Source organism: Littorina saxatilis, linkage group LG12 (assembly GCF_037325665.1).
Source record: "Littorina saxatilis isolate snail1 linkage group LG12, US_GU_Lsax_2.0, whole genome shotgun sequence".
Classification (NCBI taxonomy): domain Eukaryota; kingdom Metazoa; phylum Mollusca; class Gastropoda; order Littorinimorpha; family Littorinidae; genus Littorina; species Littorina saxatilis.
The window spans coordinates 55,984,938-56,001,723 of NC_090256.1; the positions used below are offsets into that span (position 1 = coordinate 55,984,938).

Consider the following 16,786-nt stretch of genomic DNA (forward strand, 5'->3'; position numbering starts at 1 on the left):
TTTAGATTCCTGTCACTCATACTAGCAGTATTGATTGAGGTACATAAATCTGTTGATGTACAGGGATGACTTGTTTGTAATGAATCCTTGTTTCCTCCACATTGAGTTTGCATTGCAGTTGGACAGAAATGAACAGGTGTTAATTGATAAACACATTGATAATGGCTTTTGAGAAAATCAATCAATTCTGCAAAGGAATTAACTTGATGACATCAAAACTGCAGCGCCATTTGAAGAATGGTTACCATTTCTGTTTCTTTGATGGGAATCAAACAAATAAAAACATTGACTATCCAAGTTACCATGAATGGCAATAGTTGACTCCTGAAAAGTAGCAAGGATATAATTTGAGACGATAAACGCCTGATGCAATCCCTCCTCAAGGTCAGTCAACTCAAAACCTTCATCATTCGCAACATCAGTAGGCAACACAGCGGGATTCGTATGTCCAGAAATCATGTCGAAAAAAATATTACATTTCAAAAGCATGTCCAACCACAGTTGTTGGCAAGTGTTCGTGTCCGAAGTAGCCTTCAGTGTGTGTATATGTATTCATGTGACAGAGAACGTGACCTCATTGTTCAATCCTCTCTCTCTCTTCTTTCTCATTCGAACGCACACACGCAAGAACGTAGCCTACGCACGCATGCACGCGCACGCACACACACACACACACACACACACACACACACACACACACACACACACACACACACACACACCCCGCTGACGCACACGGCAAACCACGCACACACACACACTGACTGTCGGCAAGCATCTCTTTTTGTTTTCTTTACCTTTGTTTATTGTGTTTTCGATATTTGTGTTTATTTTTTGCTTGACTTATCTGTTTTATTTTAATGTTTGCTATCCACATCGTGTGATAAATGTTTCTTCTCAGTCTCCGAGTCAGTTTAGTTTCTGCACGCCGCTTTGGTACTCCTTGTTTTTCTAACTGGTGTATTGTGCGCGACTGATTTGCGGATTTATTTTTATTCCTTTCATATGCAGTTGAAGTGTTGTGGGTGTTATTGTCTGTATATGCTATGTTGCGTCTGTGTATGCCTACAAGAATGTTGGGTGTAATGTGCCTGTGGTCTGCTCGCAGTCGAGCACAGAAAACATGGCGGCGCCCTGTGGCAAATTCGTGGAAAGTCTTTCCCGACCGCAGATACCAGCGTCGTCCGCGACGCTGGAACAACGGTAAGTTTACGACTGCTGACCCCAACGTGGCCGTCACTCAGAGAGCCCTGAGTGCTTCATCATTGCAGTTGGAGGACTTCAGGGCTGGCTTGGTCCAGCCGTTTATGTGAACAGGTCTTGGCAGTTTGGCGTGCACTACTATGACTAAAACGTAGGTACTCGTTCTTAGAGGTGCTGTTTGGGCATTGAGCATGTGCTTGCTTGTGAGATTGATATCTCAAGTGTTGAACTTTCTGTTCTTGCTATTTTTTTTACCTGCTTGTTCTTGATTTTGGTTGTTTTATTGTGTTTGTTTTCTTGTTTGCTGATTTTGTTGTACAGTTGCTGCGTGTGTGTGTGTGTGTGTGTGTGTGTGTGTGTGTGTGTGTGTGTGTGTGTGTGTATGTGTGTGTGTATGTGTGTGTTGTTGTTGTTGGTGTTGTTGTTGTTTGTTGTTGTTGTTGTTGTTGTTGTTGTAGTTGGTTTGTTTTGTTTGTTTGTTTTTCGTTTAATTGGGGGTGGGGGTGGGGGTGGTTTGGCGGGTGGTCACATTCAAAAGAAGTAATCCTCTTTGTCTTACTGCTTTATCCCGTTGTGTACTACCGTGTGTACCCGAGTGTAGAACGGTACGAGATGCAGCCCATTCAGCATCAGTGTAATAAATGTATTTCTCTTTCCATCCTGCACTTTGCACGTCTGTACATTTTTTTAACTGTGTACATTTAGAAGACATTTAGAAGCCTGAGTTGAGTTGTTAGCTGTCCTAATTAACCTCCCTTGTATTTCCTGCGTCGCGCGCGAACCGTACTTAACAAAGAAGCGGTAATACAATTTAAGTATTTGCGTAAATATGGTTATGATCTGGTTCAGCTTCAACACGACCTCATCATCCAAACTGGGAAGTCCAAAGGTAGAGATGGTGAAGGTTAAATACGTGTTTTTTTTTTATGGATAGCACATTTGAAGAGAATACGGCTACTCTCTTCTCGACAAGGCGTTTGAATGATTTAGTTTTGAGTACCACGCAGAATAAGGCCTTGAGCTGACAGGAGTTATACATATTCGTCACAACTTGAGAACTGATTTTCTGTTTAGCGACAGCCAGAAAAGGACAAAGAAAACGTGTAACTTGATGCAATCGGCACTTGCCTTCCTGAAAACGTGATGGACGATGGACAGCGCCTTTAAGAGAACAACGTGGTCTCTCTACCCTGTCCTGAATCCTTATGAGCTGACCATTTCCTGTGACGCCTTGTCACCAGAAGATACAGGTACATCCGTCACATGTTTTTTTCCCTCAGCTCAAATCTCATAGCAAGTTTAACTGGGTGCGACGCAACATTTTCTTTAAATGATTAAGATTTCATGACAAATGCTGGATAACGCTAAAAAAACAACAACAGTAAGACCGAGGCATCAACGGCCTGAAAATGGACCATGACACATTAACAGGCTGATTTTTTTAAGAAGAAAATACGCTGTCTTTTTCTGAAATAAAAATGTTGGCTTGTATCTCATTCGACACCTACCATACTGAACAAGTTGATGGACAATGGACAGCGACTTTAAAAGAGTACCGTGTCCTCCCTACCCTGTCCTAAATCCTTATTAGCGGACGACATCAAGGGGCATGTTTTGACCGGAAGACACTGTGAAATCCATCGCGTGCTTCTTCCGTCAGCCCACATCCTATACTGATAATTATTAGATGCGAAGGCGACTGTGTCTTTAACTGACTTCATTTTGAGAACCATGCACAATGTGGCCTTTAAAAGGTCTTGAGTCGACAGCTGTGTGAGTCAAAACGAAATGGTTTTCTATTGTCTTGTAGCGACACCCAGACAAAGAAAAACAAGTCGCGTAAGGCGAAAATACAACATTTAGTCAAGCTCAGTCGAACTCACAGAATGAAACTGAACGCAAAGCATTTTTTCCGCAAGACCGTACACTCGTAGTATCGTCTGTCCACCGCTCGTGGCAAAGGCAGTGAAATTAACAATCCAGAAAAGCGCAGTAGCGGTTGCGCTGAGGAGGATAGCCCGCTTTTCTATATCTCTATTCTTTTTAACTCTCTGAACGTGATTTTAATCCAAACATATCATATCTATATGTTTTTGGAATCAGGAACGGACAAGGAATAAGATGAAATTGTTTTTAAATCACTTTCGGAAATTTAATTTTAATCATAATTTTTATATTTTTAATTTTCAGAGCTTGTTTTCTATCCAAATATAACATAATTATATGTTTTTGGAATTAGAAAATGATGAAGAATACGATAAACGTAATTTTGGATCGTTTTATAAAAAAACAATTTTAATTACAATTTTCAGATTTTTAAATTTTAAGCCTCCAAGCTGAAATGCAATACCAAAGTCCGGCCTTCGTCGAAGATTGCCTGGCCAAAATTTCAATCAATTTGATTGAAAAATGAGGGTGTGACAGTGCCACCTCAACTTTGACAAAATGCCGGATATGACGTCATCAAAGACATTTATCGAAAAAAAGAAAAAAATGTCTGGGGGTATCATACCCAGGAACTCTCATGAAAAATTTCATAAAGATCGGTCCAGTAGTTTATAATAATAATAATAATAATAAATGAGCATTTATATAGCGCAACATCATAACTTTACAATTATGCTCTTTGGGCTTGACACATTTAAAATTAAAACACAGTTATACAAGCATTTACATCTACATTCATAGTCAACAACGCTTAATTAAAATCGCTGAATCGTTCTACACACACACACACACACACACACACACACACACACACACACACACACACACATACACACACACACACATACACCACGACCCTCGTCTCGATTCCCCCCTCTATGTTAAAACATTTAGTCAAAAGTTGACTAAATGTAAAAAGACTTTTTTGGTTTATATACTGTTCAAAAAAAGAAACGCATAGCTTGTAATATTTGGTTAATTTAGTTATATGGCTACAAGGATATCCACCAAACTGCAGAAAATGTTTATCTGGTCGTCGACCTTTCGTCCATTGCCACAAGTGAGCTCTGCACGTGACGCATGCGTTATCAGTGGCTACAATGTCAAAATTGCTCATTTGGCATGACCACTCGTCATGCTTCAGTGTAATCTCGTGAAACTCGGGGAATATTGAGCTCTCACCATGTCTTCCAAAACCCATAAAAGCGGATTGTTCGCCACAAAGAAATCAGACGACAATTCAGCGACGAAAGATGGCCCGATTGAGCAGAGAAGACCGCCAAATTGCATTGGGTCGTTTACAAGCAGGCCAAAGTCAAAGTGCAATCGCCAGGCACTTCCACGTGTCCCAGAGCACCATCAGTAGACTGTGGGTCAGGTTTCAAGCCACTGGCTCCGTTGCTGACTTGCCACGAGCGGGAAGACCAAGGGCGACAACTGCTGCTCACGACCGCTTCATACGGCTCCGCCACCTCCGGAATCGTTTCCTGTCGGCCTCATCTTCTGTCCAGGCTCTCCCCGGGCCACACCGATTATCGGACCAGACCGTGCGGAACCGCCTGCATGAAGCTGGTTTGAGAGCTCGCAGACCTCACAGAGGAGCTGTCCTCACCCGCCGCCATCGCCAGAACCGAGTGCAGTGGGGCAACCAGCACCTTCGCTGGACCGTCCGGAATCACTGGAGACACGTGTGGTTCAGCGACGAGTCCTACTTCCTGCTCCAGCGACATGATGGTCGGAGGAGGGTCTACCGGAGAGTAAACGAACGTTACGCGCCCAACTGTGTGGATGAGGCACCCGTTCATGGTGGTGGAGGCGTCATGGTGTGGGGGGCGATCAATACCGCTGGAAGGAGCACCCTGGTGCACGTCCAAGGGCGCATAACTGCCCAGCGATACGTGGAGGAAATTCTGCGCCCACACGCCCTTCCTCTTCTGGCTGACCAGGATGCCATATTCCAGCAGGACAACGCTCGCCTGCACACAGCACGACTCACCACCCAGTTCCTCACCGACCACCATGTCCAGGTGCTTCCCTGGCCATCCATGTCGCCAGACATGAACCCGATAGAACACCTCCGGGATGAATTGGACAGACGTGTGCGCAGGCGAGAAGAAGCGCCGGCAAATCACCGCGATCTATTGCAGGCACGTCAGGAGGAGTGGGACACCATCCCACAGCAAGATATCCGGCATCTGATCCAGTCCATGCCCAGAAGGTGCCGGGCAGTTGTTGCTGCTCAAGGCAGTCACACCCCCTACTGACTTGACAGCCTCGGCACCCAATCGTATTGATTGACTGATTGATTTGAAGATGCAAATGAACTGTGTGTGCATTCAACTGTGTCCATACTAAATTTCAAACAAATAATCTAAATATTGGATTTTCTGTTAATTTTTTCGAAAAATAAAACAAATTTGGCAAGTAGCAACTATGCGTTTCTTTTTTTGAACAGTATAATCGAACATTTGGGCTTGTATCTTATTCTTCTCAAAGAAAAACGGCAAAAAGTACCTTACCACAGAACTCATAAAGACCTTCCTCAATTGAGCCCGAAGTTGATTTTACAAAGATTCCCCGAAGTCTTTTTTTTGACCGAAAAATAATAAAATTCAGTGCCAAAGCTTCACGCAGCAAGCTTCGTGAAGTAGACTTCGCGCAGTCGACCTTTCCCAATTAATATCAGGCTAAATGGATAACACCTTTAAGCAAAAGCGGTATCCTCCCTACGCTGTGGACAACAAGCCCCTGGGACGTCTTTTGACCGGAAGATTCATCCGTCTTCCGTCAGTTCACGTCCGGTACTGATAGCAACTGGATGCGATACACACTGGCAAGAGTTACTAGCTTCATATGTAAACAAGAAGAGCAAACGCTCGATCGAGTCACTTTCGCAGTTCTGAATATTATATGAGGCATCAGATGGACAGGAAGAAATTGCTATTCACAACACAATGAGTCACGTTCACATAAAATTTGAGCCCGGTCACTTTTATAGTTTCCGAGAAAAGCCCAACGTTAAGTTGTGTGTTGCCGAACAGAAAAGGCTAGTTATCTCCCTTGTTTTTCTGATAACGTTCGTAAAAGGCTACAGATGTAAATACTTTGATGTAAAGAATAATCCTACAAAGTTTCAATCACATCCGATGAACTTTGTCAAAGATATAAAATGTCTAATTTTTCCTTTGACGCTGACCTGTGACCTTGAAAAAGGTCAAAGGTCAACGAAACCATCGTTAAAGTGTAGAGGTCATTGGAGGTCACGACTAAACAAAATATGAGCCCGATCGCTTTGATAGTTTCCGAGAAAAGATATAAAATGTCTAATTTTTCCTTTGACGCTGACCTGTGACCTTGAAAAAGGTCAAAGGTCAACGAAACCATCGTTAAAGTGTAGAGGTCATTGGAGGTCACGACTAAACAAAATATGAGCCCGATCGCTTTGATAGTTTCCGAGAAAAGTCCAACGTTAAGGTGGTGTCTACGGACGGCCGGACGGCCGGCCGGACAGACTAACACTGACCGATTACATAGAGTCACTTTTTCTCAAGTGACTCAAAAAAACCAGGTTCGGAGTCCAAGATCAATCGTCCTATTCCCAAGTATGACTTGATAAGTGTGTGTGTTTGTGTGTGTGTGTGTGTGTGTGTGTGTGTGTGTGTGTGTGTGTGTGTGTGTGTGTTTGTTTGTGTGAGTGCGTGCGCGCGCGCGTGTGTGTGTGTGTGTGTGTGTGTGTGTGTGTGGATGGGTGGTTTGGTGGGTGGTTGTATTTGTGAGTGGTCAAAAGCAAGAGAGAGAGAGTTAAGAGAGAGATAAGAGAGAGCGAGAGAGAGACAGAGAGATCCATTCAGCAAGGATGCAACCAACCTACCGACAGAACAACTGTTCAATTAACTGATCAACCAACCAACCAACCAACATCAGTTGAAGAACAACAGACACATTTTCAGTTTTTTGTCACAAAAGTCTTGTATAATCCTAATATATATTCATACAAAATCTTCGATACGCCTAAACTCATCTTTTATCACAAATAGGCTTATTAAGTACAAATAACATATACAACAGGTTTTATGAAAGGAAGATTTATCGGGGATAATATACGTTTGCTGTATGATGTGTTGATGTTTACTGAAAGAGAAAATATACCAGGTTTGCTGCTTGCAATTGATTTTGAAAAGGCGTTCGACAGTGTGTCCTGGCCCTTTTTACAAAAGGCATTGGATTTTTTCAATTTTGGAAACGATGTAAAACAGTGGATACGAGCGAACGACGACGAAGAAGAAACAGTGGATACGAGTTTTTTTTTATCAAGATATACAGACATGTGTTACAATAAATGGCCAATATTCTGGTTGGTTTAACATAAGAAGAGGCGTCCGACAAGGCGATAGCCTCTCACCATATTTGTATTTAATATGTTCCGAGATACTATCATTAATGTTACGTAATAATTCTGTGATAAAAGGATTGAAATTGAATAACGAGGAAGTGTTATTGTCTCAATTTGCGGACGATACAACTCTTTATTTGGATGGCAGTAAGGAATCGTTTGTTGAATGTGTTAAAACTTTACAGAAATTTTCTAAATTTTCCGGATTAAAGATAAACAATGAAAAAACTCAAATTGTATGGATTGGAAGAAAGCGAAATTCACAAGAAAGATATATGAGGGATATGAACTTCTGGGACCCTGGGATTTTTAAAGTATTGGGAGTCAAATTTTCGACAAACACCGGCAACATTCTGGAAATTAATTATGAAGGAAAATTAAAAGAGATTAAAAGAATGTTAAACGATTGGAGCAGAAGACAGTTAACACCATTCGGTAGAATTATAATTTTGAAAACTTTGGTCCTTTCAAAATTGGTTTATTTATTAACTGTATTGCCAGACCCACCCGAAGACTTTTTACGAGAAGTGAATGCAGCCTTTTATTCCTTCCTGTGGAATGGTAAACCTGCAAAGATTCGGCGTAATGTCGTTTGCAGACCCTATTGCAATGGTGGTCTGAATATGATTGACATTTACACTTTTGTGGCATCAGTAAAGATAAATTGGATTCGCAGATTAAAGATGTTTGAATTTGATGTAAAAAAGCTTATTTTTGACATGATACCTGGAATGAAAGACATATTTAAAGTGGGTGCCGAGTATGTAAATGTGTTAATGAAACGATGTGGTAACAGTTTTTGGAAGGATGTTTTGAAACATTATAAGAAATGCTGTTCCTTAAGCGAGGTAATTAATGTGAATGATTTTGTTTCCGAATGTATACATTACAATTTGAACATTATACGAGACCACGGTACAATAGTAAATAAGGAATGGATTGAAAATGATGTAGTGTTTGTCCATCAGTTGCTACATTTAAATGGAAATTTCTTTACCGTTGAAGAATTTAGGTTACATTTTCCTTTTGTTCAAACTAATTTTGTATTCTATGAGGGAGTGATTAAGTCCTTACAAAAATATCAGAGAAAAGTACAAATTGATTCGTTGAATGGTTTTCAGATTAGGGATTATAAACCCTGGCAGATTATTTGTAGAGGCAAACAGGCAATTAAAGAAGTCTTTTTGAAATCAAAATTTGATGATAACCCTGCAGGCATGAACAGATGGAATATGTATTTTTACAACCTGAACTGGAAACAGATTTTTGATAAGTGTTTTAAAACAACTAAGGACACACAGTTAAGATGGTTCCAGACCAGATTGCTTCACCGCATTCTTGGTGTTGCTAGCCGGTTATTTGTTCAAAAGATTCTTGACAGTCCCCTTTGTGCCTTTTGTAAAATTGAAAATGAAACAATTTCCCATATATTTTGGTACTGCCCGCTTAGTCGGAAATTTTGGACTGATTTGGAAGATTTGTTAAACAGAAGTGGTATTTACCGCGCAAATGTTCTTTTTACAGAAGAATTTATTTTGTTTGGGTGTATAAACAATGTTAAGGTAGATGTGGTTTTGGATTTTATCATTTTGTTTGCAAAGTTTTATATTCATAAGAGTAAGTTACAAGAGACAAGGCCACTGTTAGAAATATTTTTAAGAAATTTGAAATACAGATTTGAAATAGAAAAATATTTCAGTTTCAATTCTGGTAACATTAGCAAATTTGTAGAATTATGGTCCCCATATGAAGAGTTGGTTAGGTAGTACGCTAGGTTGTGCAGAGATGTGATGATTTGCGTATATATATGTGTTTTTGCTTTTATTTTTTGTTTTTTTGTTTTTTATTTTTTGTTTGACGGTATTATTAACTGACTGTATTATTATTAAGCAGGTAATACGTCCATAATGTCAAGTATTGTAATCTGCATGTTATGTTAAGCTCCGGCCTTACTTGTAGGCGAACGGTATGTTATATGTCCGTCTGTCTGTTATGTCCTAATGTTGTATATATGTCTTGTATACTTGCCATTTACATATTTATTATAAATGTTGATGGATGAATGATGATACATTGTAGACGGATGCATGTTATTGATTAAAAAACCCACAATGATGTGCTTGGCCAAAAAAAACAAAAAACACCCACCATAGCCTATATACAACTCTATTGTATTTACAAACAATGGGCGAAGATTATCAGCAAAAGCTAAAGAGAATCACCCTCATACGTCTGATTCTCATAACCAACAGCTTTTCCGTTTGCCGCCACCGGTTTTTCGTTTTCGTCTTTTTCAGATTTCGGTGCAAAGAATCCTTTAAAGGACGGAAGAAACGGAACATATGCGCAACACCGTATCCTGCGCAGACAGGCGGACACCAGCGGAAGGTCATAGGTCAAGGCCACATCTGACTGTTCGTCTGCTTTTTGTTGCTCGGTGAGGGGTCCCGTGTGTGAGGTCATCTTCTGTTGGAATTTAGTGAAGCCTCGCTCTTCCCCTGTTCCTGTGAATGGGGAGCAACTTGTTTGAACATTTGGTAGTAAAGGCAGGGATAAGATGCAAGAATGATTATGAGTTGGAAAAAGTGTAACACGTGAAGCAGAAGAACGACGGGTTTGCAGGAAACACAATCTGATTGATTAGTTTGCTATTGACAATCTGATTGATTGATTGGTTGACAATCTGATTGATTGATTGATTGATTGACTGATTGATTGACTGATTGATTGACTGATTGGTTGATTGTTTTATTGATTGATTGGTTGGTTGGTTGATTGTTTGTTTTTTGATTGATTGATTGATTGTTTTTTGATTGATTGATTGATTGGTTGGTTGGTTGGTTGATTGGTTGGTTGGTTGATTGATTGATTGATTGATTTATTGTTTTTTTGATTGATTGATTCGACCAACAGACAGTCAGCCAGCCAACCAGTCAGCCAAGCCGCAAGACACTCAGCCAGACACACAGCGGGATCAATCACCAGCAGAACAAAAACAGAGCCAGTATAGAAAGCAAATGAGAGGTCAGGACACAAAAGAATAAGGAAAGTTCACCTGGTGCCAGATTGTCCAGTATGGCTCCAAGCAGACCTCCAACAAACATGGGTGTTCCGAGCAGAACCATCAGTACCTGGTCGGCTTTCTCGTCTCCTGTGGACGTATACACACATGAACGCAAATTAAGTTTCAAAAATTAAAAACAAAACACACACAAACAACGCAAAAACAACAGTTTTAAGTTGTATTGCATTGACCTACTTTGTATTGTTATATAAACTGTACTTACAGTGACTTTATCTTATTAGTCACGCATGAATAAGTATTCATATTTTATTAATTTTATATATCTATAAAAATAAAATGTATCATATTGCGCGCAATACTCCAGCACATTCATGTTTTCCCTGTATTCTTCTTCTTCGTTCATGGGCTGAAACTCCCACGGCTTTTACGTATACGACCGTTTTTACCCCGCCATTTAGACAGCCATACGCCGCTTTTGGGGGATTTTACCTGTATTAATCCTGCCAGGTTTGGCGTTGACCCACTGCGGTATGGCCAGTCCCAGCATGAAGGTCAGGCCAATGACCGTGACGTTGCGAGGCGAGTTCATGTCGACGAAGTGTAGTGTTGCTATGCCAACAGCGATGAGCGTGCCTAGCAACACAGCGTTCAGCCCACCAATCACGGGGTCTGGAATCAAGGTCATGACCGCGCCGAATTTAGTCAGCACGCCGAGAAGGACTAGGATGACTCCTGCTACTTGGAACACTCTGCGACTTGCGATCTGAAGGATAGATCAAGCATGAAACGTCCAAGCCAGGCCACATGGCGCATGAAACTTATGGAAATTACGTCCATTCCTAGGTAATAACCAGTTATGAAATAGAACATGTGTAACCGTACTTAAGGCGATACTAAAATCCTGTCTCGCCTGTCTGTTTGTCTGCATACCTGCCTGTCTGTCTGTTTGTCTGTTTGTCTGCCGGTCTGTCTGTTTTGTATTTCTGTTTCTGCGATATTTCGTATACGTACGTCTTCAACCGCTACCATCCCTCTTAAAAATATCTACGGAAACGTCAACTAAATCATTGGCACTTTTTCATAGACTGCTGTCAGTATATATGTCAATGTATGATGACAAAGTCACGACGAGTGTCAAAAACAAGATTCCCTGAGATCAAGTTCAACATCAAGGTCAAAGTCATGCGGCAGAAAATCAGCATAAGGATCAAGATCACGCGTTTTAAACTCAACCAATGAAAACCTACCCGCGTCACAGCAATGGCCGCCACATTTCCACTGTACGATGTCGTAGCGTGACCAGCCCCAATCATTCCCGATATGACACTGCTCAGTCCCTCTATGGCGATCCCCCGGTTAACGGCGTGTTGGGGAGGAGGAGGGGCCCCAGACACGCGTGCTGCGGCGTAGTAGTCTCCCATGGATTCCAAGATGGACGACATTGTGGCCAGGAACATGCCAAAGAAGCCTGCCAGACTTACTGTTGGCATTCCGAACTGAACTGAAAGACAGGAACGGAGAATTTGATATGGATAACGACAAAGATAAACAAAATGCTCTGAAGGATAAAAACAGAACAATTAAAACCATTGATTCTTGGCTTTCTAAGCCTATCTTACCTGAGATTTACAACGGATATAGAGATATAGCACGACTCAGCTGACTGGAGAAACGACGGCGACAAAACAGAGGCAAAATTAAGCGCAACAAACGCAGCAAGAAAGACGAGCAAAAGAACATGGGAAGGAAATTGACTAAAGTAAGGGAAGTCAAAAACAAACCATTGTACACATTAGAATATGACAAAGCAGAAGGAACGGACTGTCCGTTGAGCTCAAATCAAGGCACAGGACGGACCAGTAAAAATACCCTAATACACCACAAAAACGCCTAACACAGACGACACAGAAAAAAACGTGAACTTACATGAATTAATAAAAAAAAGGAAAGTTTAGTGATTGGAACGTTTCATTTTGACAAAACAAGACATTCACTAATAATTGAAACTTATAATTCACTATTAAGTTGAACAATTAAACGTTCCAATCACTAATATTTCTTGTTTATGTAACCGAGTGCCGAAACACTACGATCACCTCGGGAGGCGAAGTGCAATCAAACAGGATAGAAAATGTTAGGGCTAATTTCTTAGCCCTATAAAAACTGTTATGCAAACCCGAAGGTTTCCATGAACATACAGACAATCGGAAACTACCAGACCCCATCACAAACAGATTTCCACAAACCACGGGTGTTGACTTAAAGGCCAACAACTCGGGTGCAGAGTCTGCTGTGAAAGGAGCGGTAGCCTCCCCTGTCACAATCGCCCCCGTTTGAAATGAACTTCGTCCCGAAGTTCCGAACCGGGGGACCACTGTCCATCCCAAGTTCGCAGAATGGGAACAGCACGAAAATGTTCAGTGGTCATATTATGCCATTACCTGAACATATCATGCTGAGTCCCAATCCTGCTCGCAGCGCCAGATGTAACCGAGTGCCGAAACACTACGATCACCTCGGGAGGCGAAGTGCAATCAAACAGGATAGAAAATGTTAGGGCTAAGAAATTAGCCCTATAAAAACTGTTATGCAAACCCGAAGGTTTCCATGAACATACAGACAATCGGAAACTACCAGACCCCATCACAAACAGATTTCCACAAACCACGGGTGTTGACTTAAAGACCAACAACTCGGGTGCAGAGTCTGCTCTGAAAGGAGCGGTAGCCTCCCCTGTCACATTTAAAAAAAAATCTGGATTTTGGAACGTTAGCAGGCTGTTTGTGGTATTGTAAACTAACATGGATAAGGGAACTTGAACCAAGGCGCTGTGTTAACGACGTTGAGACTGATGTCTGTTCTGGCCCTGTAGGCTGGTTCTGTGGAGTTGGTGGGAAGGGCGTCAGACACTGTGAGGATGAGACACAGCAGCCAGCCCAGCCCCACTGCCAGCAGCACCTGAAACAGTGCGAAGAACATCATTGTTTTGTGCGGTAAAGAACATTCAAACTGATGTCAGTCCTAGCCCCACTGCCAACAGCACCTGAAACAGTGCGAAAAACATCATTGTTTTGTGGGGTAAAGAACATTGAGACTGATCTCAGTCCTAGCCCCACTGCCAGCAGCACCTGAAACAGTGCAAAGAACATCATTGTTTTGTGCGGTAAAGAACATTGAGACTGATCAGAGTCCTAGCACACTGCCAGCAGCACCTGAAACAGTGCTGAGAACATCATTGTTTTGTGCGGTAATGCTACTCTTACACTGTGCCGAATTGCCCTTGCGAATATAATTTTCCAATCATTCACAATGATCGGGACATGGTCGCAAGACATTCGTAAATGTTCTTAACCATTCGCCACCATTCGTCTCTTGTTTTGAACATAGCAACATGTTCCTAATATTCGCAAAGAAGTCATATTCTTAACTTTTTTGCAACGTACTTGTAAGATTTCGCAAGACATTCGTAATCATCGCAATGTATTCGTAACGCTCGCAAGGCATTCGCAACCATTCGTTATGCCTGTCTCACACTGTGCTGAATATCCTTGCGAATATAGATTCGTATGCATTCGCAATGATCAGTAGACATTCGCAAGCACTCGCAACCATTCGTAAGACATTTGCAAGGATTCGTAAGGCTTCGAATGGTCAATATTTTCCCTGTACATTAGTCTCTTTTTTGGGCCAAATACAACATGTTCATATACACATTTCTTGCGCATGTCTTACGAATAGTTGCGAGTGCTTGCGAATGTGTACCGATCATTGCGAATGCCTTGCGAGCGCTACGAATACCTTTACGATGATTACGAATGGCTTGCGAATACTGAAGAATATGCATTCCTTGCGAATATTAGGAGCATGTTGCTAATATTCGCAACAAGAGACGAATAGTGGCGAATGGTTAAGAACATTTACGAATGTCTTGCGACCATGTCCCGATCATTACGAATTATTGGTGAATTCTATTCGCAAGGGAAATTCGGCACAGTGTAAGAGCAGTATTACAAACAATGCGAATTGCATAATCGCTTTATTCGTAAAATGTGTGCAAGCACTCGCAACACTCGCAACGTTCGTAATACATCCGCAAGACATTCGTATATGGATTTGTATGCATTCGCAATGATCGGTAAGGCTTCGAGTTTTCAATATTTTTTCCTGTCCATTCGTCTCTTTTTTTGCCGAATACAACATGTTCATATTCGCAAGGATATTCGGCACAGTGTAAGACAGGCATAAAGAACATTGAGACTAATGTCTGTCCAAGCCCTGTAGGTTGCAGGGAAGGGCGTCAGACACGGTCAGGATGAGACACAGCAGCCAGCCTAGTTCTACTGCAAGCAGCACCTTTTGGGTAAGCACACTATTTGTGTGAAAAAACCCATTGAGGCTGATATCAGTCCTAACCCTGTACGCACAGTGTGGAGTTGGTGGGAATTGGGCGTCAGACATTGTGAGGATTGGACACAGCAACCGGTCTGGTCCTACTGCCAGCAGCACCTTTTCGGTAAGCCTATCATTTGTGTGAAAAAGAACATTGAGACTGATTATATCTGTCCTAGCCCTGTAGGCTGGCTGTTTGGAGTTGGTGGGAATGGGGTGAGACATTGTAAAGATTATACACAGCAACCGGCATGTGTACGTGTGTGTGTGTGTGTGCATGTGTGTGTGTGTGTGTGTGTGTGCGTGTGTGCGTGCGTGCGTGCGTCTGTGTGCGTGCCTGCGTGCGTGTGTCTGTGTCTATGCATGCCTGCCTGCGTCAGCGAGTGTATGTGGACCAAGAGGGAATGACTGAACTCACAGAGACGACAATGAAGACAGGGAACCTGGTCAAGTGACAGCCATTCTCCTTGGAGTAGGAGGGTACAGGCACACGGAGCTTGCCCAGCCACAGCGAGAACAGCAAAACCATGGCCGCTGTGCTGCACACACACACACACACACACACACACACACACACACACACACACACACACACACACACACACACAGGCACGTGTCACTCGCTGTGAATTATAATGGGGTAGACAGCATGATGAAAATGTTCTCACTATTAACCATTTTGTTAAGAAACAAAAGATATTAAGAAACAAAATATATTTTCCAACAAGACAAGGACGACTCAAGGATGTTAATTTTTCGCCCTAGGAGGTTTGTAACGGACGGTTTCATTAAATCATTTTATTTTTTGTCAGAAGAACCACTTTGCTAATAAACAGCTTACTTCGTGTACAACTTAGCCTTGAAAAGTGGTCGAAAGGAAGAAACGCACTGGCATCCATGGATCACTGCTATGTCGGCCTTACTGAGCTGACGCACTAAACGCATGCAATATACAAGTCAGTCAGTCAGTCAGTCAGTCAGTGGGTCAGTAAGTCAGTCAGTCAGTCAGTCAATCGAGCCACAGAGTGGTCAAGTTAAAAGTTCCTTCCCTTGAACACCAGAACCGGCTTAATGAATGATTTGCATGCTGAGCCACGGCCGCTAAAGCCTTGAATTAATAAGACGAAGTCGACTTCGTAAAGTCTACTAATCAAATCTGGCTGCACACTGAATTGTCGGTAAATAGACTTAGCGAAGTCGACTTCGGACTCAATCAATGACAGCCTTTCCCAATTTGTCCGCTAGGAATCTGCTTCCTCTGCGACAAAGCGATATCCCTGTTTCTAACTACATCTACAAATATCCCATCTTTGGCAGTTTCCGTCAATCCAGAAAACAGAAAAGATGTGTGGGACAGGCTACCCTATGAAGTGTATTCATCACACTCACAAAGCGGCCACACCCCAGTGTTTCTCGGCGAAGTCGGTGACGGCGCTGGTGAAGCCCATGCCGATGAGAGCGATGGTGGGGGCGATGGTGACGGGGCCGATGAAACGTAGTAACAAGCCCACCATCCCCGTCCCTCCCAGCACCACTTGGATTACGGAGGCCACCAGCAGGTTGCCTTGGATCTGTGATGCGAGACGTAGAAGTTCTTGAAACAATCACAGCAAAAGAGGAGCTTTTTTCCCTTGCATTTTTAAAGATATCTTTTTGGTGTAGATTAACTTCAGTTTCCAAAGTTTCAAGTTCGTAGGTCAATAGGTCTGACTTTTGTGCTTTAAAAAAAAAGTTCCAAATTCGGGGATCGGCTCAAGAGTATAGGAGGTTTGACATTTAGCAATGCCCACTCTCATCCTATTTTAACCTTCAGACTTTTACCTTTTGAA

General features: G+C 42.1%; 2 protein-coding genes and 1 long non-coding RNA gene across 4 annotated transcripts in view; 1 reads left to right on the top strand and 2 right to left on the bottom strand.

Annotated features, from left to right (window-relative positions):
- LOC138982295 (uncharacterized) overlaps positions 1-16,786 on the bottom strand; it is a 333,833-nt gene that overhangs the window by 180,050 nt on the left and 136,997 nt on the right. The gene's annotated exons all lie outside the window — the stretch shown is intronic.
- LOC138982290 (uncharacterized) lies at positions 1,199-10,604 on the top strand. Of its 2 annotated transcripts, XR_011460825.1 has the most exons (4): positions 1,199-1,354; positions 2,278-2,453; positions 9,841-9,980; positions 10,457-10,604. It is a non-coding gene; the product is annotated as an uncharacterized lncRNA (long non-coding RNA). The 2 variants fall into 2 exon arrangements; XR_011460826.1 differs by lacking the exon at positions 2,278-2,453.
- Positions 9,405-16,786, bottom strand: part of LOC138982289 (solute carrier family 23 member 1-like) — a 30,424-nt gene continuing 23,042 nt past the window's right edge. Inside the window, exons 5-11 of the mRNA XM_070355546.1 lie at positions 16,347-16,528; positions 15,376-15,496; positions 13,370-13,526; positions 11,816-12,069; positions 11,058-11,331; positions 10,599-10,694; positions 9,405-10,047 (exon numbers count right to left, since the gene is read on the bottom strand). Coding sequence (XP_070211647.1) covers positions 9,752-10,047; positions 10,599-10,694; positions 11,058-11,331; positions 11,816-12,069; positions 13,370-13,526; positions 15,376-15,496; positions 16,347-16,528 — 1,380 coding nt within the window. The 3' untranslated portion in view covers positions 9,405-9,751. The remainder of the gene's footprint in view (positions 10,048-10,598; positions 10,695-11,057; positions 11,332-11,815; positions 12,070-13,369; positions 13,527-15,375; positions 15,497-16,346; positions 16,529-16,786) is intronic.